This window comes from Anastrepha obliqua, chromosome 3, assembly GCF_027943255.1.
Source record: "Anastrepha obliqua isolate idAnaObli1 chromosome 3, idAnaObli1_1.0, whole genome shotgun sequence".
Lineage (NCBI taxonomy): Eukaryota > Metazoa > Arthropoda > Insecta > Diptera > Tephritidae > Anastrepha > Anastrepha obliqua.
The window spans coordinates 80,858,324-80,885,116 of NC_072894.1; the positions used below are offsets into that span (position 1 = coordinate 80,858,324).

The following is a 26,793-nucleotide window of genomic DNA, read 5'->3' on the forward strand; positions in this document are numbered from 1 at the left end:
TTTGTTTACAAAAAACTGAGATTGTGCTAGTGATACGCGGAAAAAATCAACCAGCTAATCATATTACTTCGTTATCGTCTGAACAACGATTGATTGGACGAGTGTGTGAATATTTATGAAATGAACAGGCAGAATTTTACTGCCGAGACTCAGTGATGAGACAACCGAAGTTACTCTCACAATTTTGCTTAAAATAATCCATCATTATTGGTTCTTACATACACATTTTAAATACAAAATAATTTGTTTTGATTTTTTTAAATATCACAATTTAAAAGTTATAATTAATGAAAATACTAGTTATTTCTATACGATTACTTGTGGTTGTTTTTTTGAGAACCATAAATATGTGAAAAGTTTTATTATAGTCTCTTTTTATTTAAAGGGTTTTCCAATACGAGGTGTTATTTTGATATTAAAAGATATTTTTTTAATATAAATGATAGGATGTTTATGTCATTATAACGACATACAATAGTGGAAAATAACATCAGGAAAACGACCCCCACGACCATGCTTACAGGACAATATCCTTTTCGTGAAATTTTCCAAAACCGAATTGCAATAGCTTTCGAATTCCATCTTTGAGGTCTTGAATCGACCCTGGGCTGTTGGCATAGACCTTCTCTTTCACGTGGACCTAAAGAAAAAGTCACAAGGTGTTAAATCACAAGATCTCGGTGGCCAAGGTGATCACCACCTCTTCGAGAGATAACAAGGTCCGGGAACTTTTCCCGTAAAAGATCAATGGTTTCGTTGCTTGTGTGCACGTAGCGCCGTCTTGTTGAAAATAAACGTTGTCCAGATCAATACCATCCAATTCCAGCCATAAAAAATCGTTAGTCATCTCCCGATAGAGCAATCCAATTCAAAATAACACCTGTTATTGGAAACCCCTTTATTTTCCTTAATAATTTCGATATTGACGGTAATTTTCTATTGAAAATGATAAAGAAAATAATGAAGCAATCGTGAAACAAAATTTTTATGATGTCGACTTAACACTAAACCAACCGATACTTTATGTATTCCTATTTCTACCAAAGTGGGTCAAATGACCTGTCTTTAAAATGTTATATACATATATGGTGATTTTTTGTATATACCCAGGGAAATTTTTTAAGAGCTATAGGAAAGTTTTTCAAAAAACACATGTAAAATTCAGAAAAATGCACGCAATTTTTATTTAAATCGATAGTACAGTCCATATAATTTAATGTTTGAAGATTATTTCATGCAAATGTTGACCACGACTGCGCTTCAAATGGTCCATCCTTAGTCCAATTTTGGCATACTCTTTCCAATATTTCGTCCGGTATCTCACATATAAATACTTTAACGTTGTCTTCCAATGCGTTAATTGAAGCAGGCTTGTCTGAATAGACATGAGCTTTAACATAGACCCACAAAAAATAATCTAAAGGCGTTATATCGCACGATCTGGGTGGCCAATTAACAGGTCCCGAACGTGAAATAAAATGCTCACCGAACTCGCCTCTCAACAAATCCATTGTTACGCGTGCTGTGTGGCATGTGGTACCGTCCTGCTGAAACCACATGTCATGCAAGTCAAGCTCTTGCATTTTAAGCAAAAAAAAAATTGGATATCATTTCACGGTAGCGCTCACCATTCACAGTTACATTACGATTCGCAGCATCTTTGAAGAAGTACGGTCCAATATGCCTCCAGCTCATAAACCGCACCAAACTGTGACCTTTTCTAGATACATTGGTAGCTCTTGCGATTCTTCTGGCTGATCTTCACTCCAAAATCGACAATTCTGCTTATTTACCTACCCATTGATCCAAAAATGAGCTTCGTCGCTGAACACAATTTTTCGATAAAAAAGTGGATCTTAAACTTTCTTAACAGAACACGCATTTTTATAATAAAATTCATTGATTTGCAAGCGTTGTTCGTTTGTAAGACGATTCATGTTTAAATTATAGACCAAACTGAAGATGTTTGACAGTGAAACAAAACACGAAACGTGCGACAGCTGTTTAAACCAACTGTTTAAAAAGATAATAGCTAAAAAATCACCCTTTATTATTAAAATCATAAACGAGTATATTTCTCGGTAAAACAATTATCAAGAAAGGAGTAAATCTCGAAAAATACATTCGATGTATTTTTTAATAAAGTCGTGAAAGCAAACGGCGATTTAATAATGTTATTTCTAAGAACTTCTGACAAAAAGTTTAAAATGGGTCATTTGACCCGTCATGGTAGGTTTAGTGTTAAAACTCTTTGAGCGCAACAATGGCCAAATTTTTGATATTTAGTGCGCTATAATTTTGACAGAGCTGCCAGAATTTCACATCGAATGCGATGCTTTAAAAAACCGCGCAACATAACGGTTGTGATTGCTTTTTTAACAAGCCCTATTTCTCACATTCCCGGATGATGAACATTCATTGAATGTCTGTATTTGAACACAATAAATTATAATAATTTCATAAAAAATTAAAAAAAAAAATTTAATTGCAAGAGTTTCAACATTTTTACATCGAACTTTAGCTTCGCAATATTGCCGCAATGATGCCCATTTTTTCAAACTCTTTCTTAATTGTAGTCAAAGTGAAACTTTACAAAATTTATACTTCAGCTCATGTATGTAAGTAAAGGATTTCCACTCCTCTACACTTACAAAAATGAATGGGCCGCCAAAAAAAAACACAGGTTATTAAAACTTCACTCTTAAACTTTCTTAACATTTTTAGACTTAAACCTAATGCTGATTTCCAGCAACCCATCCTGAACTCGACTGCCTGATGATTGTGGACGTTGATTGCTGGCGCCTTCGTTCGCCGGTAGTGGCGCAGTTCTTGCATAAGCAGGTGTCTGAGACCGGCTTTCGCCTTGACTTCAGGCGGGTATATTATAGAATGCAGTTGGCAATGTCTCCCATCGAAGTTAATCACGCAACATATTTTAAAGAAATTGAAAAGGCAAAATGTAAAAACAGTTTATTGACAGTGTCGAAATAGCCCGTTATTTGTTTTTGTTACTTTAGTTGTTGCTTTTCTAAAGCATTTTATTTCTAATTCCCTGAATAAATATGAATCAGTGCAAAATAGAAGTCAAAGACAGGTAAAGAGTGCTATTTTTTGCTATTGAAATCGAAAAATTGAAATTATTTTCTACGTCAAAACTCATTCTTGTAATACTGTATGCATAAAGAGAAAACGTCTGACTTAATCGTTCGACGCCGTTTAATTCTTTTATCATTTTCGACGCTAAAGTCTTACTTAAGGCAAATTTATTATTGTTTATTTGTTCGAATTAAAACAAGTCTCTTGGAAATAGAAAAGCTTTTCTTGTAAACAAATTTTGTAATAAACATGTTTTTACTTCTTTCAATTATTCAATGCAAAATACAAGGGGCCTAATCCCGGGATACCTGTAGTACAAACATATATATGTAGTTCAAAATTAACAAATAATAATGCAAAATGATAGAGCCTCGTTGGATAAAGAAAATTTATAACTTTTATTTTATTTTTAGATATTTCACAGCCATCAAATGTTGCTGTCAAAACAATTGTCTCTCAGCCAGAATGTTCGCCATGTGCCGTTAATATGGCCATGTCACCATCACCAACTAGCCTACTCCCTCAGCAACAGCAACCTCAAACGCAGCTGCAGCACCAACATTCTCAACAACAGCCAATGGGGACAAAACGAAATCGAGTCCTTACACGTCAGCCGCGTGTTAAACGAGACAGTGATAGTTTATCAAATGCTCAAGCTTCACCAGAACCAATGGCATCATGTGTCGATGTTGATCCATTTAGGAATTCCCCCGGCAGTAGTTCACATTCAAATTTCACTGCTGCACATTCTCACCAGCTACATACCCATCATCATTTGCTAACCGTGCCGCCACGTATTGAACGTCACTCCTCCGAACCGGCTCCTAGTTTGACACCCACTTCACCACATTTGCTATCTGTGCCGCAGAGTACACCCTTCCTTATGAAACAGCATTCGGATCCATTACTGCCCACACAACATTCACTTAGTAGCGCTGGTGCTTTAATAGTCGGGACTGGCGGCACGAATCCCTTCGCACCGCTACATCGTCAGTATTCGCATCCACTTTCGGGCACCAGCAGTGTCGCCAACACCAGCAATGTTGGTACTAGTCATATCACTAGTGTTTCTTTGCATCAATCACACCACATATCACTACCGGAATCGATGTACACGTCCGGCGGTTCGCCACCACCTATTGGCTCTTCGCAATATGTTGTGCCACAACAAATAGTGACAAGTGGAAGTGGTGGAGGGTCGAATGAGGTGGTTGGCACTATGAGCGTATCATCAACTTCAACTAGTCCTTTAAAAGTGCTCACCCTGCCGCAGTTTACTACAACTTATATCGATGACAGTAGTACGAGTGGCCGTACCAATTCACCAACTACCACCCCGTCCATTGCTGGCGTCCAACCCAATACAGCAAGCGTCAGTTCGGCGCCATTGGAGCGAGTTCGTTCCACGGAAGGGAACACACCACCACCGGCAAGCAAGTTTCGTACTTCAAAACCTGCTTCCAGTGTTTTATTATCAGAGCGTATAATCAGTTTGCATCCTGGGGCCCCAGCTACGGGTAGCAGTTCGTTTGAACATTTACCTTCGTTACGAGTCAGGAGTGAGGAACTACAGAGATCGGTGTCTTCTCCACAAGTGAGTATTGTTAAACCTGTATTCATATATCCCTGTACCATAAACGGCTTATAAATAAATATGCAATAAATATAAACTAGCCAGACCCTTGCACATCTTTCGCAACAAAAAAATAATAGTAAACTTCAAAATATATTACACTTTAGAATCATTTACAAATAACGACAACGAACGCGGTTATGTGCTCGGGATCTCAATTCAGTCCCTGTTAGGCTGAGAGATTTCCCGAATGCCGTCAACGGTGTCAAACTACCACCCAGCTGCCTCGTGAGATCCGCATAACTTTGGCTCAATTACGTTCTAGATAATGTATCAGAATCCAGAATAGACCCCGGCATACTCAGTATATGTCTCGGTGGAGCATTAAAGTATCCCGCAATACTAAGTACCCCGATGCTAACCACCTATTCACACCCTCTTAAACTCACTTACCTAACACGCCTCTCCCTTCGGACCCAACCCGTACCGTTAAATGAAGTGCGATAGCGATCGGTGACTACATCGGGAAGCTATATTATAAAGCTGATGGATCAACAGCACGATGTAAGCCGGGCTCTGCCGAATGGTAGTCATGCACAAATCCATACCGCTACGCCGGCTGCTTTAGTTAGATAAGAATAAAAAGGTATTTTCTGGTAGCGATGAATCGAAAAAGAAGTAGCTGTGATTTCTTAACGCAAAATCGTTTAAAATTTAATTAAAAAATGTTTTAAATCGATATTTGTGCTGAATTATACTTCTCTTTATGTATACTCATGCTGCGAAAATCACTTCTAAATAAAAAAAATCAACACTAACTTATGTAAACAAACAAAAAAGTACACAACAAGAAAGTGACGTCACCTATTTTTTCGTAAATTCGATGACATTCGATACGGTCGTCTTCTTACATGATCTGGTATAATTGGTTCATGCAACAACTGGATCTCAACAGCAGACACTTCCTTTTTCAGCGAGACAAGGACGCTAAACAAACGTCTTTTCTACTCTGCGAATGGTTTTTATATAACTGCTCCATATTATTTTTTAGATGTCAAATGTGATTTATTTGGAGGATCCGAAAACATATTATTTGATAGAAGGAAGCCTTGAAAACCTTTTTAACGACTGAATTAGTTAAAACTATAAAATCTGGCACCGATATATCAGTAAAAAGGAAGCACCGTCGCTTACCAGCAATAATTATTTACTTCAAAAGCGGGCCTACAAAGTACTATATTAATGCTCCAAATTTAATTCCATTTCTGCATCAAAACTTTTTTGATAAGATTTCATGGGATTTTAGGTTTTTTTATTATCTTTTGTTGTGTTTAAAACAAAAAACAATTTATTTAAAGTCTGTGTTAGTTGAAGAAATAAAACAAAATTCTTTTTACAGCGTCCGGCACTCTAAGTGTAATTTATTAAAAATGCCATATTTTTAGTTTGGAAAATAACTTTTATTCCATTCAAAGTAAAAAATGTATGAAGATAATACAAAATTAAGAATCAATTTACTTCTGCTCGATATGACCACCTTTTGCCTTGACTATGGCCTTGAGACGAGCCATAAACGAATCACAAGCTGCCCGAGTGTGACTTGCAGGTATTTTGGACCACTCGCGAACAATGGCTTTTTTCAGCGCCTCGACACTGGTGAATCTTTTAGTTCTGACCTTGCTCAAAAGAGAATAATCTAAGCCCAAAGAGAATAATCCATCGGATTCCCGTCTGGTGAACTTCGGAACGTTGTTTTTTAGCCATTCTTGGTTCACTCAAGCTTTGTGAGACGATGCCGAGTCCTGTTGAAACGTCCATGGCCTGCCACCGAAATGTTTGCCTGACCACGGCTCCAAAGCAACCTCATGAATACTTTACCGATAATATTTCGCAATTACCTTAACGCCAGATAACGAACGAGAGCACGCATCTGCGGTTACAGCGGCCCAAACCATTACCTGTGATGGGTGCTGCCTCCTGGTGGCCAATCGATAACTCAAATTGTCGTATGAACGGTCGGTCAAATAAACCCTATCGTTTTGGAAGTTTACGAGTTGCTCAATTTGAAAAATTTTCTCGTCAGAAAACACAATGTTCGGTAATTGACCGCTTTCGGCCAAGCGAAGCAACTCCTTCGCTCTCTCAAGTCTGACTTGTTGCTGCTTTGGTGTGAGATCATGCGCCTTTTGGATCTCGTTAGGCTTGACTTTGAGATAATTTTTCAGTTCTTTCGCCATTTGATTTGCACTTCGTCGGGGATTTCGCTCAAGTCGCGTCCTCACTTTTTGAACCATTTCACGTGACCTTGCAATCTTTTGATGACCACGGTGCTTCCAGTATTATTGGGAAATAGGAGAAACTAAGATTTTTTAGATTAAATTTAAGCAAATATTCGATTATTAGTGACGAATGAGAGTGGTGGCGCGGCTGGGGGTTGTGAGAAGGGAGTTCCATCATAAAAACATGCCTATAACCTTCATTGGGTGAAAATATGAATGTATAAAAATGTTTACGTCATTTGCTGTTGTCGTTTCGTAGTGATGCGCGGACAACGTACAGACATTCACCTTTATAGATTATTGTGTTATTAAATAAAAAAGGAACCACCATCATGGTATGAACTTTGACCTACTTCAGATTGAACAAATTATTAAATTATTCCGTAATTCATATCAATTAATCCCATGATGTTCGGTACTTAAATAATTTCGAGATCCGCAAATTACATATATTAGATACAATATATATTTTACTACATATTTTTCTTTCAGACTTCACGGGAGATCATCACTTTGGAAAATCCTCGTTCTAGTCATTGTCCCGTCATACGGCCCGGGCCGGCACTGGGCTGTAATTTTTGTTGGAACACTATAGATGGACATGGTCGAATTTTGAGGCGCAAAACGAAATACCACTGTCCCGAGTGTCAAACGAATTTATGTATTGTACCATGTTTTCAGGAGTATCACGAGCGTCAAAATAGTGAAGCGGCAAATACTTTATCCGGAAATGACAGCAACAGTAAATCATTCTCAGGTGCCACTGGCAGGAGTGGAAGTGGTGGCGGCAACGGAGGTAATAACACTCGCCTCTTTTCCAAAACTGAATCTATTTGAAAGCGTTAATGCTATTAATATATGATATATTTTGAAAGCTATTTATTGTTAAACCGGCAGCACTTGCTCCTGGAAAAATTGTTGTTTGTGAGGAGGGCTTAGGTCTCCTTTGACTTTGGGTCAAAGGTGCTAACTATTTAAATACCTCCTCGAAAAAATTAATATATACTTAAGCTCTGTAAGTGCGAATTGAATTCGTATTGAGTGCAAGATTTACGAAAACAAAAAACGAAATCAAAACTAATGAGGTTATGTACTTGAAGTCACATTTGTACCAGCGAACTAATTGTTGTCACATAAAGACTTGTTGCTGTGCAACCGAGTCAATTTTGGTGTACAACGACACTGAGAATTAAATGTTAGGGGTGCAAATGGATGGCAATAACTTTTTTGTGGGCCTTTGTACAATACATAAAGGTATGTATATTTGGTAAGCTTAGTGCATAAAATATTTAAGCACTAAGTATTGGTACAAAAGAAAAAAGTAATACTATTTTTCACACATTTTGTCTTTGAATAAACAACTCACTTTGATGTAAGATGTTTTACTTATTAAAAAAAATAATATTAATAATTAAAAAATGTCTATGTAAGCGCACATACATACCTATAAACAGAATTTGTTAATGGCTGCATAAGACGATCTCCAAAAAATTGTTCTTTTGGGATATCTACCTAAGGCAGTATGCAAGAAAACCTGGTAGTTTTGGTGCCATATTGACATTTAGTGAAAAGTTGAGGTGTTTCGTGGCATTGGCAAGTTGAATAGTTTTAAATGGTGAACATACAAAGTTTTTATATTGTACAGGACTAAATTTTGTATCACTGTTAATGTTTGAGTTTTATAAACAAAGTATGTAAAAAACAGTTTGGCAGTGCAAGAAAAGTAGCTGTGAAAGGTATAAAACGTGTACATAACGATATCGACATTTTGGTGTCCATTTATTCTTTGTCTCGTTGGTGTGTCAAGTTCGTTTTGCTTGTCACCTTTGTATTTCAATACATAGGCGTTCTCGGTGAATTTACAAAGACCAAATATACGTACAACATTCAACTAACGAACAACAAACCAATATCACATAGTCGCACGCGTTTCATGTTTTATGCTTACAAAAACAAATTTATAACTTTTTTTGTTTTTCTGGTTTTCGTACATATTTTAACCAAAATTTAAGTCGCTTTTACGACGATGCGAGCAAATTAAGATTTAGTTTTAAAAAATTAAAGAATCATAATATTGCATGCATAAGGGTGGCCGTTTAAAAAAAGAAAAAATTTTGGTACTCGAATAAAGCATTTTATAATACAAATCGCTATAGTTTAGAAAACACCTGTAGCCGTTTCTGTAAAAAATCGACAAGATTGTTTGATTGGTCGAGAAAAAAGTTTCTGTAAGCTTAATCAACAAAATGTGGAAGAGTGAGAGAAATGGTATGCCATCGGCAAGGAATATGTCGATTCGAATCAAGAATTTTTATTTTATTTTATTTTATAAAGGTTTACATAACAATAAAATTATTATACAAACTAAAAGTAGTTCAGCGCTAGCATCGGAGGCTTTCGGCTGGAACAACAAGAATTATTTGTAGCAACATTGAGAAAGCAGAACATGAAAACCAAAATCTGTATGCCGAAATTTTAATATTGATAAATGAATCTTTTGTGAAATGAAGCAGAGCTATGCTATCATATTTTAAGAAATCAATAAAGTTCCATAGATTACAAAGCTTTTGGCAAGCTTTTATTATAAAATATTAACTTCTACATACTCGTACATATACATATGTAATATATGTATATATTTATATCAAACTTAATTTAACCTACATTTAACGTATTCATGTAATAAATTTAATACTAACGTTTTGCACCTCAAAGACATCAAAAAATACAACAAAAAAATTTAATTTAATTTAATTAAGGAGTGTTGTCACCACCTTAAGGGCAAATGAAAATAATGGTTACAGAAACCCTTTCATGAGTGTTCGCACTGAAATGGAATGGAACATGTCAGTTGGTCACCACAGCTGTCGAAAAATTCAGCTCATACTTTTACAGAAACACAAGTTAGAGTGATGTCATTGCGACGTCAAATCGACAATTTCAATCGAGAACATCGAACAAGTTCAGGTTTACAGAAACGGGCTACTGTTGGCCTTAAGGGGTAACACCACTGTAGAAATTTCAAAAAATTGATTTTTTTTATAAGCTTAAAAAATTCTTTGAACCTTTTAAAATACAGAACAAAAAGTTTTATACGTTACCGAAGTCTATTTCATAAATATTTTAAGCTTTTAACCAAGCGTTAGTGACTGCTACCTAACGACTTCTCCAAATTCACAAACTTTAAACGCGTTTTTCTCAAAACACGTTTTCTGAAATTGGCACGCAGCATAACTCAAACAATTTTAAATATTTTTAATCAGGTTTTTCACTACGTCTGTATAATAACCTTCTTAAGAGAAGAGCGTAGGGGATTTTCGATAGATTAATTTAAACGATTGTTATAATTATTTAAGTGCCGTTTTTTTAGTCCAAAATAGAGTTTTTTCCTTCAAATGCTTGCTAATTCCACAAAAATAAATATTTTTTAAATCCCCTACGTGTTTCTCTAGCTATTCTTATCTAGATTAAGAAAAAAATGTTTCTTTGTTCCAGATTAAAATTTGCACCCTCTGTGCTGCGTGCCGCGGAGCTCCTTCAAGAGAAACCACATTACAAAAATGTCTCCGATGCCGCCATTTTGTAAAATTTTTCGATCAAACTTTGTAGTTTTGTATTTTAGTATATAAGTAATAACTTCCCAAATCAGAGTGATTGTTTCCCCTTTCCTTCTATACAAAAAAATTCTTTAAAAATCGTGTTTATTTTACGCGTGTACAGTGGTGTTACCCCTTAAGCTTCTCTGCAGTTGTTTAGTATGAAAAGCCTTTCTTTTTTTCTAGAAATAAAATGTGTTACGAGTATATAATATTTTAACATATGTAGGTAATTAAAAAGGCAGAAGGCATGGTTTCATACTTCAAAGTCAATATAAACATAATTTGTTTTCATTTATTTTTGACTGGGAATATGCAAATTCGAAGTTTCAGTTAATCGTTCATTACTCTGCAAATGCACGAATGTCCAGTTTTTCATTGTATGTTGAGTGACGCGAACCACCCTAATAATTAAATACATAACTACTTTTGATATAGCGAACACAAGCAGAACAAATTATTCAGCGCGCGTTTTAAATAAATTCACATTGGCCATCTAAGACCTACAGTTAACCGATTCCTTGGTTAGCTATTGAAAAATTAGTTCCGTTTAGCTAGCTAAGTCTTCTTATAGCTACGTATATGTGCATGTATGTAGGTAACTTCATAATTGAATTGATTTTCGACCTTTCTGTGCTTACTACTACATATAAAAGTTCTTATCAGCATTTCTTGTAAAACAAATGTTGGGCAATTGTGTGCTTGCAAAGCAATTTTGATCGCGTTTTGCATAGTTGTTTTATAAAAATGTTGTGATGCTAAACGTTGGTGGAAGGTAAATATGGTTCCATTTAACTAATGAAAAAACCGCGACACACCTAAACTGGCATTGACATTCATATGTGTAAGCATGTGTGTTTGCATGTATGCAATAGTTTAGCTTTTAAGAAAATATTTTTTATAAGTTTTCTCTTTTTTATTTTGCATTCATATAATTTTACAATACAAATAAACATGTACAGGGTAGATATAATACTATTGCATACATGCATACATACAACTATGCCAGTCAAATTGTTAAGCATAGCCCATATTATACTTAGTTTAAGCAGTGGATTATTTTTTGTTTTGAGATCTACCTTAAATATAGTTTTTGAAAAATGTGCAATAAATATTGGGAAATTGTTATGCAACAGAACGATTCAAAAGCTATTTATTTGTTATATAATTTTACATGCAAATTTCATTTCTACTAATCCAGTCACGTGAATATGTAGTCGAGAACTCAGAAACAGAAACCAAATTTATACAATTGTTAAACAGTCATATACAATAGTTTTTTTACAGTTTAAGTTAAGTTTAAATAAAGAAAAGTAAAATCGAAATTTGTTAATTTTTTCATTGAAAAATGCAATTTTATATTTAGTTGTATATTAAAAACAAAACAAAAAACAATTATAAAATTTGTTACTTGTGGTGTAGTTACATATGTACTTCAATTTGTAGAAAGTACACATCATAGTACATACATACGTATTTACATATATTTGAAATATTTTTTATTGGTCAGCTACTTTAATCTTAAAGTACCTGATTATAACTTTTAAAAACAATTTGTAACACTACTAAAGAACAATATATGACAGGTGATGTCAAATAAAATAAATACAAAAATATTTTAGCGTGGTTTCTTTTAACAGTCTTTATGGCAGATGATTTTTTTTATATTTAAGAATTGAATTGAATTTTAAAACAAACATTTCTTACAGATTAAAAAGTAAAACAAATAGTAACTAGAAAATTTCGTGTTGAAACCGTGTTCTATGAGACACAGAATCAGTACAAGGACGGAGGTTATGTTCCGAAAACTAATTAAAAACTTTTTCTTTTATCCTACAGAAACAACTTAATTTTTATTGAAAATATAAATTTATGTTCAACACAAAATATTATTTTAATTTAACACAACTCGAATTTAAAAAAATCTTCATTGTCATTGCTTAGTATAACCAACCGAGAACGTTTTTGATAGCACCTTCACTTTCAAAACTTTTTTCTTCATTTGAAGTTCTTACATCTTCTTCCCTCTTAAAAAAATCTGTAATTGTACTTTGGTTGCTGGTTCTTACCAGGTCATTGTAAATTTTTCGGTATGGACCAATGCAGTTTTGCAGCTTCTTTTTGAATTTCGGGTTCTTTCAGTAGAAGGGTCTGCACTCAAGAAAAATGACTCGAGATTTTCAGCTAAGCTTAGATTTTCTTTTAATTTATTTTAATGTTAAATTATTAACCGCACAATCTTTATCTGTGCTAGTGTCCTCAGAATCGATTTCACTTACAGCTTCGTATGCCATTTCCATCAAATCCGCTTCGTCAGCTTCTCCTTCCACCAAAAAATGTGGAACGTCCTCAATAGCCATATTCACGAAACCTTCGCATCTGATTGATTTAGCAAGTTCTAATATGCGATCTAAAGGAAATTTGCTTTTTTACAGCAATTACACAGGTCTGCAAAAAAATGGGTTCGGAATGTTCTATAAAAGTGTAGTGTCATTTCCGAAGTAATTTTTTGCGTAGAATCCGAATCCGGGGTTTAAATTGCTCTATCACGTCAGGACTTTGAGATATCCTAACCTTTTTTTTTTTTTTTTTTTTTTTTATCCCCTTTATTTTATACATCTGTCCATTGACATTAAGTACGTTGTTTAACAATTTGGCCAGGATTTACATACATCGCTTAATGACCAGTGCCAAAGCGATAAAAATTAAAATAAACGAATTAATACTATATACAATTAAATACAATTAAATAATATTCAATACAAGTTTTACTCTACATAATACAAATTTTACAACAATTTAACAGCAATTTAAGCCCTTTGCACATTTATTATTTTCTAGCATTCATTAAGTCGCTTGGTCGAGTTCTCTTTAAGCGTATTTCAGTGTTTTTTTCCCTTTCCAGAAGTTTGTTGATTTCTGCATTATTGTGTCCCTGTATTTTTTCAAAGTGGCTTCTTGCTATTTTTTTGGTCTCTTCGTCTACTGTTGCTATATTAAAAGTCCTGTGGATGTCATCATTTTTCGTGTACCTGTCAGACATGGTCAAAATTCGAAGAATCTTCGATTGCTGTCGTTGGATTTTTACTAGGTGTGACTTTTTAGCCGTTCCCCATACCTGTAGTCCATATAGCCAGATTGGTTTAATCATGGCTTTGTACAATAATAGCTTGTTCTGTATAGTAAGTCTGGATTTTGTGCTGACTAACCAATGAAGTTGTCGAAGCTTTTCTTTTATTTGTTTGACCTTTTGCTTTATGTGGTGATTCCAATTTAGTTTCGAGTAGAATGTATTCCAAGGTATTTCGTAGTTGGTTTAATTGTAATTGCTTTGCCATTTATTTTGATTGGAACTGCAGTAAATTTTGTTTTGGTAGTAAATATAACCTGTACGGTTTTGTCTTCATTTATTTTTAGGCACCAATTATCGAACCATTCCTTAACTGCGTTTGTGTATCGCTGCAGTTTTTCAGTAGCGATAGTTAAGCTTTTATCCGATGCCAGTAGTATTGTATCGTCTGCGAACGTAGCAATTGATGAATTAGTTTCGTCAGGAGGTGGTATGTCTGCGGTGAATAAAACATATAGTAGAGGTCCAAGAACGCTTCCTTGCGGAACTCCAGCAGTTATTTGATGAATATCTGAACATTGATTGTCATATTTAATATAGAAACTTCGATTAGTTAGGTAGCTTTTTATGATAAGATAGTAGTCAAAAGGAATCATTATTTTTATTTTGTGGAGTAAGCCTCTGTGCCACACTTTGTCAAACGCTTTAGCTACGTCTAAGAATACTGCCGCACAATAACGATTGTTTTCAAAGTCTGATTGGATTTTATTTGTAATTCTGTGGATCTGTTGGATAGTCGAATGTTTTTTTCTAAATCCAAATTGATGATCCGGTATTATACGTTTTTTCTCCAGAAATTGGGTTAGTCGGTCATGCAGTAATTTTTCAGCAATTTTAGATATTGTCGGTAGTAAGCTTATTGGTCTATAAGATGATACGGTAGTTGGATCTTTACCCGGTTTTGGCAATGCAATAATCTCTGCCACTTTCCAGAGTTTCGGAAAATATTGCAAACGAAACATGGCATTGAAAACGTTTCGCAAAAATATATATGCTTTGGTTGGTAGCTCCACTAATCTACTGCTTTATCCTAACCTAAAAGTGCAAAAAACGCTGTTTTTGCCCATTTTTGAGGTTATGTAGCTACGAAGATTTTGCTCTTCATAAAAAAGTAGACGTGGTATTTTAAATTATAAGTCTTCCTCTTTTAAATGCCGTTGAGTTTGCTTAAATATCTTAATTTTTCAATAAGATATCGCATTTTGAAGTTTCCATGTTTGTGAATTTTTCGATATTCGAAAATCCATTGAGATAACATGAGACGTGATACGGTCGATTACATAGTCGCACAAAAAAAATAGATGGAGACTTCAAAATGCGATATCTCCGTGAAAAATTAAGATATTTGAGCAAACTCAACGGCATTTAAAAGAGGAAGACTTATAATTTAAAATACCACGTCTACTTTTTTATGAAGAGCAAAATCTTCGTAGCTACATAACCTCAAAAATGGGCCGCGTCTGTAGAAGTACAGTACTTACAAAGGTTTTTGCAATTTTCTTATCATGTTAGAGCTAAGCCGGCATTTTATACCGTGTTGAACGAGAGCTACCTATACTGGCAAACTAATTAACCGAATTCTTTAATAGCATTTTGAAGCTGTGCAGAAGAAAAATCAAAAGCTGTAAGATTTGGAATCGAATTAAATTTGTTCAGGGTTCTAGAAATCGATGCCAAAGAAGCGTGGTTAGTTCTAACTGGATCCAAATACAAAGTAAAATGATTGAATGAAGAGAATTCAAGGTGGAACAAATAATAATCTTTTGGACGCATTCGAGCCTGTAAATAAGGTAGGCATGGTAAGGTATCCAAACAAAGACTGCGTATTTCAGACTAGAGCGAGCTTAGGCACTCCAATGGTCGAATAAATATTATATTTAGAGAAGTTAAAAATAGCATATGTCATTAATAAATATTATGATGAGAGGACGACCCAAAATATGATACTTTCCTGATACACCAGAAAAATCAATAAATATAATAGAGAAACTCAATCAGTAACAACAACACACTTTCCAGAAAGACTCCTTGAATTCTTTGATATTAAGATTGAACGACTGACTTTGTTGAACGCTTTGAAAAGGTATTCGTAAACAGGGCCGACTTGAAAACGATTATTAAAAGCAGACACAAATTTTTCAGAGCGCAGAGCGATATTTGAGGGCGTTGTCAAAAAAGATTTTTTCTTTGACAATTACTTCGAATAATTTTGAAACAATGAAGAGTTGGAAATATGTCAATAATTTGCTATGTTGTTTCTATTCTCGTTATTGAGAGAAATTTCTTAAACATATATATATATAGAATTGGCGTGTACACCCTTTTTGGCTGTTTGGCCGAGCTCCTCTTCCTATTTGTGGTGTGCGTCTTGGTGTTGTTCCATAAATGGGGGGACCTACAGTTTCAAGCCGACTCCGAATGGCAAATATTTTTATGAGGAGCTTTTTCATGGCAGAAATACACTCGGAATGCCGTTGCCTGCCGAAGGGCGTATCTACGTCTTCTAAATGGTAGTTACGTATCAACCCGTTCGGCTACGACGGCCGCTCTCGCTTAAATGGAAATAATTTTTTTAATACTTTTCATCGAAACTTTTAAAAAACATGCCGGTGATTTATCGTATTTGTGGGTTCCCCACATTATTGTATTGTGATGAAAAACAAAAACCATTCGGCCCGTCTCTTAATGTCTAAAGTTAATTTCACCGTCAGAGACTGACAGTTTGCTGCGAATTTGGAAGCGGTGACATCATTAACTCATTCTTCTTTGAAAATATTGTTGTAATGAATATTTTGGTAAACGATGAGCTGTACAGAAGCATCTTAAGCGATATTTTATGGCCGGAAATTGAAAGCATAGACTTGAAAGATCGTTAATTTCAGCAAGATGGCGGGCCCAGTCGAGCTGTCACTCATCTCTGCAATGTCATCGGCCACCTAACAGAATTAATAGCTATATCCTTTTGCATCCGATCTATAAAAGAACATTATGAAATTTGAGAATTACGTGGACACCAACAACACAAAATATAGTACTTGAGCTGATATAACATGTTTGAGTTGAAGGCGTATAATTATTTGCAGTAAAGTAAAAAAAAGAGCCTGATGTGAATGAGATTCTGGAAGGTACTTCGAAAATTCCAGCGAACGTCAAACTACTGGATATACACATAAAATCGAAGAGCATCCATACGAGGTTATGCTAGTAGTAAAGCTGGTTTTTTTCTTGCTATTTACTGGTTTCTATGTCATTGGAGCCTAGTCTTTTTGTTGTTTCGATTGTTTGATTATATTCTGATTGAAATTTTGACATTCAAACCAACATTCGCTTTGAATGTGGAGCAACTGTAAGTAAATGTGAAATGTAACGGATCTCGGGTGTTCTTTTGCAGGTCGGACGCGAAAGAATACAGCAAGTACAAACACAATCAAATCGCTGAGCGAACTTCGTCGGACAGAGCATTGCCGTCGGCTGATATTCGTCGCAACATTCCGCCCTGTAAAACAGAACCAAAATGAATCTCGCATCAAAAGCGCAAAAATGAATCTCAAAATTTTTTGATTAATATAAATTATCAATGTTTTAAATATCATGTTTATAATGTGCAAGGCATTTCCGCACCTGAGGCAACGTTTGCGGAGAAGATTTACAGCTGATTTTTTTGACCGCCGACAGCGGAAAAATGAATAGTAAGCTACTCTCAACGAACTTTATTCGTCGCTTTGGTTGTTTACAATCTCATGTACTGCAGTGTGTGTTAATTTTGAAAGCAATCATTCGTCCGTGCAAGTTTGCTCAGCTTACATACTTTATATGGAGGCCATAAGAAAATAATTGGTGAACGCTCGGACTAAGGTAAACAAGTTGTAAGATATTTCCCTCACAACTTCGAGCGTCGTGTTGCTTGTATTGCATGTAGCGTAGCTTTGTTGGAACCACAGCTCGAATATTTCGATGTTGGTCGAAATTTCGTTAACATCGCTCTACACCGCGGAAAATTGACGAAAACGTATACCTAAGAAAATTTCCATTTTAAAAGTGCTGTTTATGTTGAAAACACTGTAATTCGTTTGTTTGAGATTCGGAAAAGCTATTTCATACCTATTAATTGAAGATCATAATTCCCTCCTACCAGTTTGGAATCCGACATAAACATTCAATGAAATTGACAAGAAAAACTACTGTGTCGCAACTTATCTCGACGTAGTGAAGGCTTTTGACAACGTATGGCACCCAGGATTACTATACAAGTTAAAACAAATATTCCACTTGACTACTATCTATTACTGCGAAGTTACCTAAGCGACCAGTACTCCTATGTCAAACATCATGGATACCGGAGAACCACAAGGCAGCATATTGGGATCATTGTTGTATATAATTTACACATATGACATTCCCTAACCAAATGACGACAGCTTGATTGCTATCTTCACCGACGACACATCTTCATCAGTCCACGTAATTTATACCAATCGCAAACATAACCATCGTACGCTATCAATTAATAACACAGTCATCACTCAAAACGCAAAGCTAAATACCTGGGCATGATCATTGACGCAAAACTGACCTGGAAGGACCATATAATCCAAAAAAGGAACGAAGTGAAAAACAGTTTCAGACAACTGTATTGGCTACTCAACAAGAACTCAAAACTGTCAGTATACAACAAACTACTACTATATAAGACCATGATAATACCCATCTGGAGATACCGCATAGAACTATGGGGGTTTGCTGTCCCCAAATCAAATATACAAATAATTCAACGCCTTCAATCAAAAATCATCAGACTATCGCAAATGCACCCTGGTATATAAGAAATGAAGACTTACACCGCGACCTAAAAATTGATTCCATAAAAGAGGTAATCTAGAAATACAGCACGAAACACACACAAAAATTACTAACCCATTCGAACAAAGAGGTGCAGAAATTAATACTAAAGCGAATCACACCAACAGCATTAGCAGATACAAAAAACTATTTTGACAAACTAAAACTAAGTATATTACTGTTGCTAATATAAAGGGTGGTTAAATTTCAAGGGCCGATGTTGAATGTGAACCACACCTAAACATCAACGGGACCATTGGACTTCTTTCTTTGGGGTTATTTGAATGAAAAGGTATACGTCGATAAGTCAACAATTCAAGTGCTAAAGGATGAGATAATTCGGCACATTAACGGCATAGAACCTCAATTATGCCTCAGCGTCATCGAAAATTTGGACCATCGGATGGAGGTGTGCCGCCGAGGCCATTTGGCCGATATTTTGTTCCATACGTAATTGAGCTATACCAATATTATCATAATAATGGTAAATGACAATAATTTCCTAAAACAATTTTATTTTATTCAAAATCAACACCGGCCCTTGAAACTTAACCACCATTTATTAAATGTAAGCTATGTCTATTCATCGAAACATGTTATTTAAATGCTGATTTCAAGTAACAATTAATCTCCACCCGAGCTATTAAAATTACTAAGTGTCCATGGAGAGATGTAATAAAAAAAATGGGATGTAAAAAGAAAATATTAATTGCATCTGAAATTGATGTCAAAGAAAAGGGTTTATTGGCAAAGAATTGAAATAGTCTTTCTATTAAAGACTTATTGTGTAAATCTTTCATTTTCACTAAAATAACTTCAAACGTAGTTAAGCACTCATTTTATTTTATTCTTTTAAGAATTTATTGCTTGTTTAAATAGAAAGTTGTCAATTTCTTTTTAACGATGTATCAAAAAAAAAAAGATTTCAAAAATTAGCAAATAGTTCATTTTTCAGAACTTCAAAACCAAATTCAGTCGTATTTACATACGAATATGCATTGAATTCTCATATTCGTGTTCACTCGGTTTCCCGAACCTACCTGAAAAAATATCGCTTGTTTATAAACAAAGCTTTCATACCAAAACACAGTAAGTTATATAATATCCCAATTGAGACTATTTAAATAAATACATATACATTGCTAACATCAATAAATAAAGGGTGATCAATTTAGAGGTGTCGGATTTAATTGAAGTAAAACAACGAGAATTCAAATTGATTAGGGAATCAGTCTAATTTTTGTGTAGAATCATTCACGACAATTATTTTTTTAAAGATAAACATCAATTTTGAATAACTGGCTGGAAGAGTCTCGTGAATCACTTTCGTAATGTTGGCTTCCAATCCCTCAATCGAAGCTGGTTCATCTACAAAGCATTTCCACTTTAAACCTTCTACTCAAATATGAACGAGACGTTATCTATAAAACGGTCCGCGGATGACATATGGCAAAAATAAATTTTTTGTTTTTTGGTAGGACTATTATAAGCTGACATGGCAAATTTCAGCGTGATATGTCACATAGTTTGGTTTCTGTGCTACTGTAAACAAGTCAAGCTCGAGTGTGTTCTTCGAATTTAACGATGGAAATTCAAGTTGAACAAAGAATTTGTTTGAAATTTTGTTATTCCAACAAAATTTCGGCTTCAGACGCCTTAAAAATGTTGCAGACAACCTATGGGGACTCTACTCTATCGCGTGCACGTGTTTTCCAGTGGTACAAATCGTACAAAGAGGGCCGTACATCAACCCAAAAAACCACGCTAAAGTCGCTTAAAAATTAAGGTTATGCTGACTGTTTTTTTCGATTACGAAGGTGTGGTGCACGCGGAGTTCCTTCCGCAAGGCCGATCGGTTAACGCTGAATATTATTTAGACGTTTTAAAGCATTTGCGCGAGAACATTCGTCTTAAAAGGAAGGAATTGTGGGACAACAAGTCATGGTTCTTGCATCACGATAATGCACCAGCTCACACATCACGTCTTGTTCGCGATTATTTGAACAAAAATAATGTTAATATCGTTTCGCAAGCACCGTATTCGCCTGATATGGCTCCATGTGACTTTTTCCTGTTTCCCAAGCTCAAGTTGCCGCTCCGTGGAAAACATTTTGAGACAATTGAAGTCATAAAAGAGAATTCGAAGAACACACTCGAGCTTGACTTGTTTACAGTAGCACAGAAACCAAACTATGTGACATATCACGCTGAAATTTGCCATGTCAGCTTATAACAGTCCTACCAAAAAACAAAAAAAATTATTTTTGCCATATGTCATCCGCGGACCGTTTTATTGATAACGTCTCGTTCATATTTGAGAAGAAGGTATATCCCCACAAATAAAAGTCCAAAAGTGTGATATCACAATATCTTGGTGTCCAATCCATTGGTCCGAGACGAGAGATGAAGTGCTCACCGAAACGACGACGCAGTAAATCCATTGTTTCTCGGGCTGTATGGCAAGTAGCACCGTCTTGTTGGCACCAAATGTTGTGGAGATCACGGCCTGCAGTTTTCGGCATCAAAAAGTCGTTTATCATGGCGCGATAGCATTCGCTATGCACTGTTACATTAGCGCCAGCCTCGTCTTTAAAGAAATATGAGCGATGATTCCTCCAGTCCATAATCCGCCCGAACGGTTGTTTCCAATGCATGTAATGGCTATTCTTGAATGGCTTCGGGTTGCTCTTCAGCCCAAATACGGCAATTTTGCTTATTGACGTAGCCATTAAGCCAAAAATGGCCCTCATCGCTGTAATTTGCTTGAACGCGCGATGAACACTTTTCACTTTCGTAATAATAGAATTGTAAACGTTGTTGAGGCGAAAGACTTGATGAAATGTCAATGAATACTGAAAAAATGTATGGTTTTAGTTTGATAGTATTCACGCGTGCTTTGTCAAAAAAACCCGAATGGAAAAAAGAACCTCCAACCTGATCACCCTTTGCTTTACACTTCCATTCAGATCACGTAAAAACTCACCAATCAATGTATATGTAACTAGAAGTACATATACATGTATACATACATATACACTATAATATATATGTACATAAACACATATTTGTACGGATGAGTAAATTTGACTCATTCTATACAAGGAAGTAAATTAGGTGAATACTAATGCTCTTCGAACAAATGGTTACCAACAAAACCAAGCAGCTGTTAAAACTTAAACTAATATGTATGAAGTAAATAAATATTGAGCACGGCAAAATAAAACATACAAACATTTATTCGCAGGCACTTTCTCTAATAAAGTAAGAGTTATCTGTTATGATTTCTGAAATAAAGACCTACATACATACATACATACATTTGTGAAATATTTGCGCATTAGAGCGGGGCTTCACACATCGGGAATGCGGATTTTTTTACGAAATGTCAATGCTCCCCATACACTTTATTACACTTTGCTTTAAGTACTTGTACATTAAATTCCTTAAATCTTAAAAAAATAATAATAATTTTTATGATGGATATCTTTATTTTGACCTTTACCCACTTACATATGTACATATGTACATACTATTACACATATGCAGGGTTTTTCAAGAGAAATCTCTGGTTGAAGCCAAATCATCATTGAGTATTTCATTGCTCAGGTAAGAGGCACAATCTTATATTCAGGAAAGATTATCCCAAATCAAACTCAATATCCTGAAGTCACTCTGATCTTTTGGATCTTCGATTAGCTCTTCCAGCGAGACTGGTATTAATTTTGTCGCCAGGTCCTCGAAAAATTGTCATGCCTAACACCGAACCTGGCGGCCATATGACCACAAGCCAGTACCCCGTTAGTATTTCCGTGATAAACCGCATTTTTCTCTTTGAGAACCTTAGTAAATTCTGTGTTATTCACTCAAAGTAGCAGACCATACATAGGGAAATTTAAATTTCCAATTTTGAATGGAAACGCTTTACTTTTAAAAACGTTTCGACCCAGAATTTGCACCTTAGATGTTTATTTTACTTTTTAATACGAACATTTTCAAAAAGTCTTCCACTACGGTCGTTTGGTGTATGAAAATCAAAATGTTTTTAAATGAGACTCTGAAGCGTTTGTTTAAACATACATACATACATATAATCGTATTTGAAATGTACATTTTTTAATAGGCTCTTAAAATGGTGGTTTGTTCATTGATTTGAACACCCCTGCTCGCTTTATGTGAACAATTTAGTCACAGTAGAAATAGAAATGTTTGCCTTCATGTACATATTATATGTATGTATGTATGAAGTAAGTTGCACTTGCGTTTCTCCCAAGCAAATTCTTCTATATAAAAGTTTTAGTAAAACACGTAAACGAACGTAGACCCAGGCCAAACTCGGCCCTGTCTCCAATTTTGTTTAGGGCCTGACAATATCTCTTTCATTCAGGTGTTTTATGTAGATGGCGATATTCCTTAAGAAACACGATTATTTACAAACTTAGAAACTGTGACTGGAGCTACATATGTATGTATGTGGCTGTATCCATTTAAATTTTCAAAGAAAAAAATTACTTTTCTAATAATTAATTACTTTTGATGATAAAGTAAATATACATATGTACACACAGGGCGGTCATCACATAATCGGACAGATACTGATTAATTAGCGCTATAAAGCTTCACCTAAACAGTCATGGGAATGCTGCCAGTGTGACAACTCATGCCACCATTTAAAAACTTGCCCTGCGAAATGAAATTTTCATCGCGTTTTAGAACTCAAAACACATAATTGCACATTTGCTAGGTTCGGTTTTCTAGTGTTGTTTAATGTTTAATTGTTGTAGGTTTTAAAACTAAGTTTAACTTGAATATTCAAATCAGAGTTAAACTTGCACTAAAAACTGGCTCTTTGCTATCAAATAACTTATTATTTTTCAGCGAATATTTTTACTTCGCATATTTCACCAGCAAACAACTACCCTAATGTTCGTACTAAGTGTAAAAAATGAGAGACTTAATTTGGGAACCGTATCGGTGTTATGTCGCTCCAAAAGCTAGTGTATTTTGGTTTAACATTTTACAGATCTTTTTTCTCCAATTTAAAGCTTCATTCGCTAATGCTGGAATCAAAGACGGTTTTGTACTCTTACTTTCAGTTACATTTGGTATTTCCAACTCGGTGAGCGCTTATGCTGTGAGCGGAACATTTTCTTTGCGACTATAAAGCAATTTTACGGCAAAAAGCATATTTTTTTTACTGTGGTGTTAAGCATTGGAACACAATGCTCAGGGTTGTGTTAACTGCTGGTCTTGTCATTCAGTTGCTAATATTAAATGTTTTCGCTGCGGATAACATACTCGCACAAGTCGGTTGAATAAGTATTAATAAATTGATTTGTATACATATGTTCATACATATTTCAAATAAATTAACGTTTCTGTGCAGTTTCCAGATAACAATCAACATTTCAATCGCACTCTGGCCGCCATAATGCGTCCCAGAGTTGTGAGTACGGTTGGTCATACCGAAGTGAAAGATTTCATAAAGAGGTAACTGCTACAGCCAGCCCTGAGCAGATTCTTACATTCAATTTAATACTACATACAAATACAACATAAATATACATATGTATATTTCCTGTTTCGTATTTTCAAACATTCCAATATGGTAATGCACATAAAATTGAAAAATCCGCCAACCCGTTAAATGTTATAAATCTATGTGCGCTTACTCACATACATACATACAAACATACATACATACATATGGTTATAGTTGTACATGCATAAATATCACTGATTTATAGTAAATGAATACAATATTTCTCAGTGAACTGAAAACACTCGGCTTCAACGTGGAACTAGACGAATTTACGCAAAAGGTTCCGATATTGGGTAACGTCACTTTCACTAATATTATCGGCGTTTTAAATCCCACCGCCCACGACTTCCTGGCGCTGTCTTGTCATTATGATAGCAAGTATTTCAAAGATGATCCCGGTTTTGTGGGTGCTATAGATTCAGCGGTGCCGTGTGCTATGTTATTAAATACCGCCAAGACTTTGTCGAAGTTTTTTCAAGGAAAATTTAAAGCCCGCAGAGATATTGGATTGATGGTTGGGTTTATGTATATTTATAGCATTTGAGAGAATCTAACAAAATGTTCAATACATTCTTAGTTGATATTCTTCGATGGTGAAGAGGCTATCAAAGAGTGGTCAGAAACGGATTCTTTATATGGCTCACGGCACTTGGCAAATAAACTGTCCAATACACGTTCTGGTTCGCGCCGCAATATTGACCGAATTGTAAGTGAAACGATGTGAAGTGAAATGTTGTTTTTATATCTTTTTTTATTTTATTTTAGGAAGTTTTGGTGCTACTCGATTTGATCGGCGCCGCTAATACTAAATTTTATAGTTTTTATCCGAATACTTATGGCTTACATCACACATTGTCAGAAATCGAGCTGTCTTTGTCAGCAGCTGGTCAACTCGAGGGTCGCAATTTAATATTTATGAAACGACCAACTTCCGGGTTGGTCGATGACGATCACAGGCCTTTCCTGCAACGAAGTACGTCATATTACTTTTTTGTATTTTTATTTGTATTACATACGTTATTAACCGTTTCATTTGATATTTTCCAGATGTTCCAGTTTTACATCTTATACCGAGAGAATTTCCACCACAGTGGCACACGCCAAACGATAATGCAGCAAATTTGCATTGGCCATCAATTCGCAATTTTAATAAAATTTTCCGTTCTTTTGTTTACAAATATTTACAACGATAATAAATATATACGTAAAATTTTAATTTTCGACTCACTTTTTATACTCACATACATATATGTATGTACGTATTCAAATGTAAACTTTTAAAATTGTTAATGATATAAATATTGGAATTTAAACTTTGGATTTTTTAACTTTGACAGCAAAAATAACATCTGGGATGTGTTAAAAATTTATTTAATGCATGGCTAAGCCCTTAATAAGTGGGTCGGCGCTTTTTGCTGCCACACAGTCAATTCTACATTGAATGTTTTGGGCACTACCATTGAAAATCTAGTAACCAGCTGAAACGGTGATGTCAATTGGCTCCTAGAAGCTACGATTTGACTTCACTGGACAACTTTTGTGGATAAATATTATTCCAACCATCTATAGATGATTATAGAGGGATTGAAATTGCTCCGCTATTTCCTAGTTTTAATGGTTGCTTTTGCTACTGCTCTGAACTTGAACAAATGAGTAGCGGAGCAGGTAGCGCAAAACGGGGAATTAATTTTTTTCCTCTGTTCCAAGTCACGTTTCGTTACTGCTAGTAACTCAGAGCAGTAGTCAAACAAATTTTAAGTGCTTTCTGTAGTTGGAGTAGTAATAAAGAGCTTGGAATCTGCCAGGGCGCTACTTGCGAAATTATTCATGTGTACTCTAGCTACCGCTACTGCTCTCGCTTTTGTTGCTCTGCTATTATTCCCATAGCTGCTGTTTGAGTAGTGTTCGTTTTTGTTCTGTTAGATGCATTTTGTGTGCTATTTTTCGGTGATTTTTCTCTGCGAATTTCAACAAGCAGGCGAGTGATAATGCGACAACAACAAAAAAACTGAAAAATACAGGCTAGCGACACTGGAAAACCCTGAAGAACTCTCTGGGTTGTACAAATAATGGTGCTGTTACCTACCTCAAATATATAAAAATGGAAAAAGGTTCAAGATCGCTGAATTTTCGGCCAGCGCAACCGAAAAAGTAAAAATTTAGATTTCTGTTGTCTGTCTGTACTTTCAAAAGAGAGCGTTTCTTTGAGGTAAATATTAATCAGTGAATGTATTCTTGGAAATATCCAGCTTGTTTTCATTAACATATGTATTTTTGCTGCTTGCTCAATATTGAATAGCTTCCACCATTAAACATACTAAAATTACGAAAAAAAAGGAAATCAATTAATATTCTGAAGTATAAATATCCCTTTGTTAGTTGGGTACATTTATATGTATGTATAGTATTTATATATGTATGATCTTTGATTTCACATAGAATGTGATATAGAGCTATATTCCAAATTAAAGGCACATATAGATAAATAAATCGTTAAAAAAATTGTCAAGACATCAAAATATTACGCATCATGTACGGAATTTTATTTTTGTAACATAAAACATGGAAGATTCAGAACTATTAAAAATATAATTTTAAGCTATTTTCAACCAAACCTACAACCTACAGTATGCTGATATATGTATGTACCTAATTTTTTCAGTGTACCTCCGCAAACACGCATGCAAAATACATCTAAAAAATCAAAAATGAACGCTCAAATAGCAGCTACGGGAATAGTA

The 26,793-nt window shown here is 35.1% G+C and overlaps 2 protein-coding genes across 9 annotated transcripts in view; both read left to right on the top strand.

Annotated features, from left to right (window-relative positions):
- LOC129240327 (longitudinals lacking protein, isoforms H/M/V) overlaps nucleotides 1-26,779 on the top strand; it is a 45,358-nt gene extending 18,579 nt beyond the window's left edge. For 6 of the 8 annotated variants that reach the window (XM_054876063.1, XM_054876064.1, XM_054876065.1 and 3 more), the window contains exons 7-9: nucleotides 3,510-4,690; nucleotides 7,441-7,744; nucleotides 26,715-26,779. In XM_054876063.1, coding sequence (XP_054732038.1) covers nucleotides 3,510-4,690; nucleotides 7,441-7,744; nucleotides 26,715-26,764 — 1,535 coding nt within the window. In that variant the 3' untranslated portion in view covers nucleotides 26,765-26,779. Of the gene's footprint in view, nucleotides 1-3,509; nucleotides 4,691-7,440; nucleotides 7,996-10,443; nucleotides 11,924-26,714 lie in introns of those variants that run through there. The other 2 variants (XM_054876070.1, XM_054876069.1) reach the window with 2 other exon arrangements.
- Nucleotides 23,597-25,268, top strand: LOC129240329 (glutaminyl-peptide cyclotransferase-like). Its single transcript, XM_054876072.1, has 6 exons — nucleotides 23,597-23,816; nucleotides 23,897-24,000; nucleotides 24,281-24,566; nucleotides 24,630-24,758; nucleotides 24,818-25,025; nucleotides 25,100-25,268. Exons 1-6 carry the CDS (start codon nucleotides 23,733-23,735, stop codon nucleotides 25,243-25,245), a joined length of 957 nt encoding a protein of 318 aa, XP_054732047.1. The 5' UTR covers nucleotides 23,597-23,732; the 3' UTR covers nucleotides 25,246-25,268.
- Nucleotides 26,780-26,793: the final 14 nt, after the last annotated feature.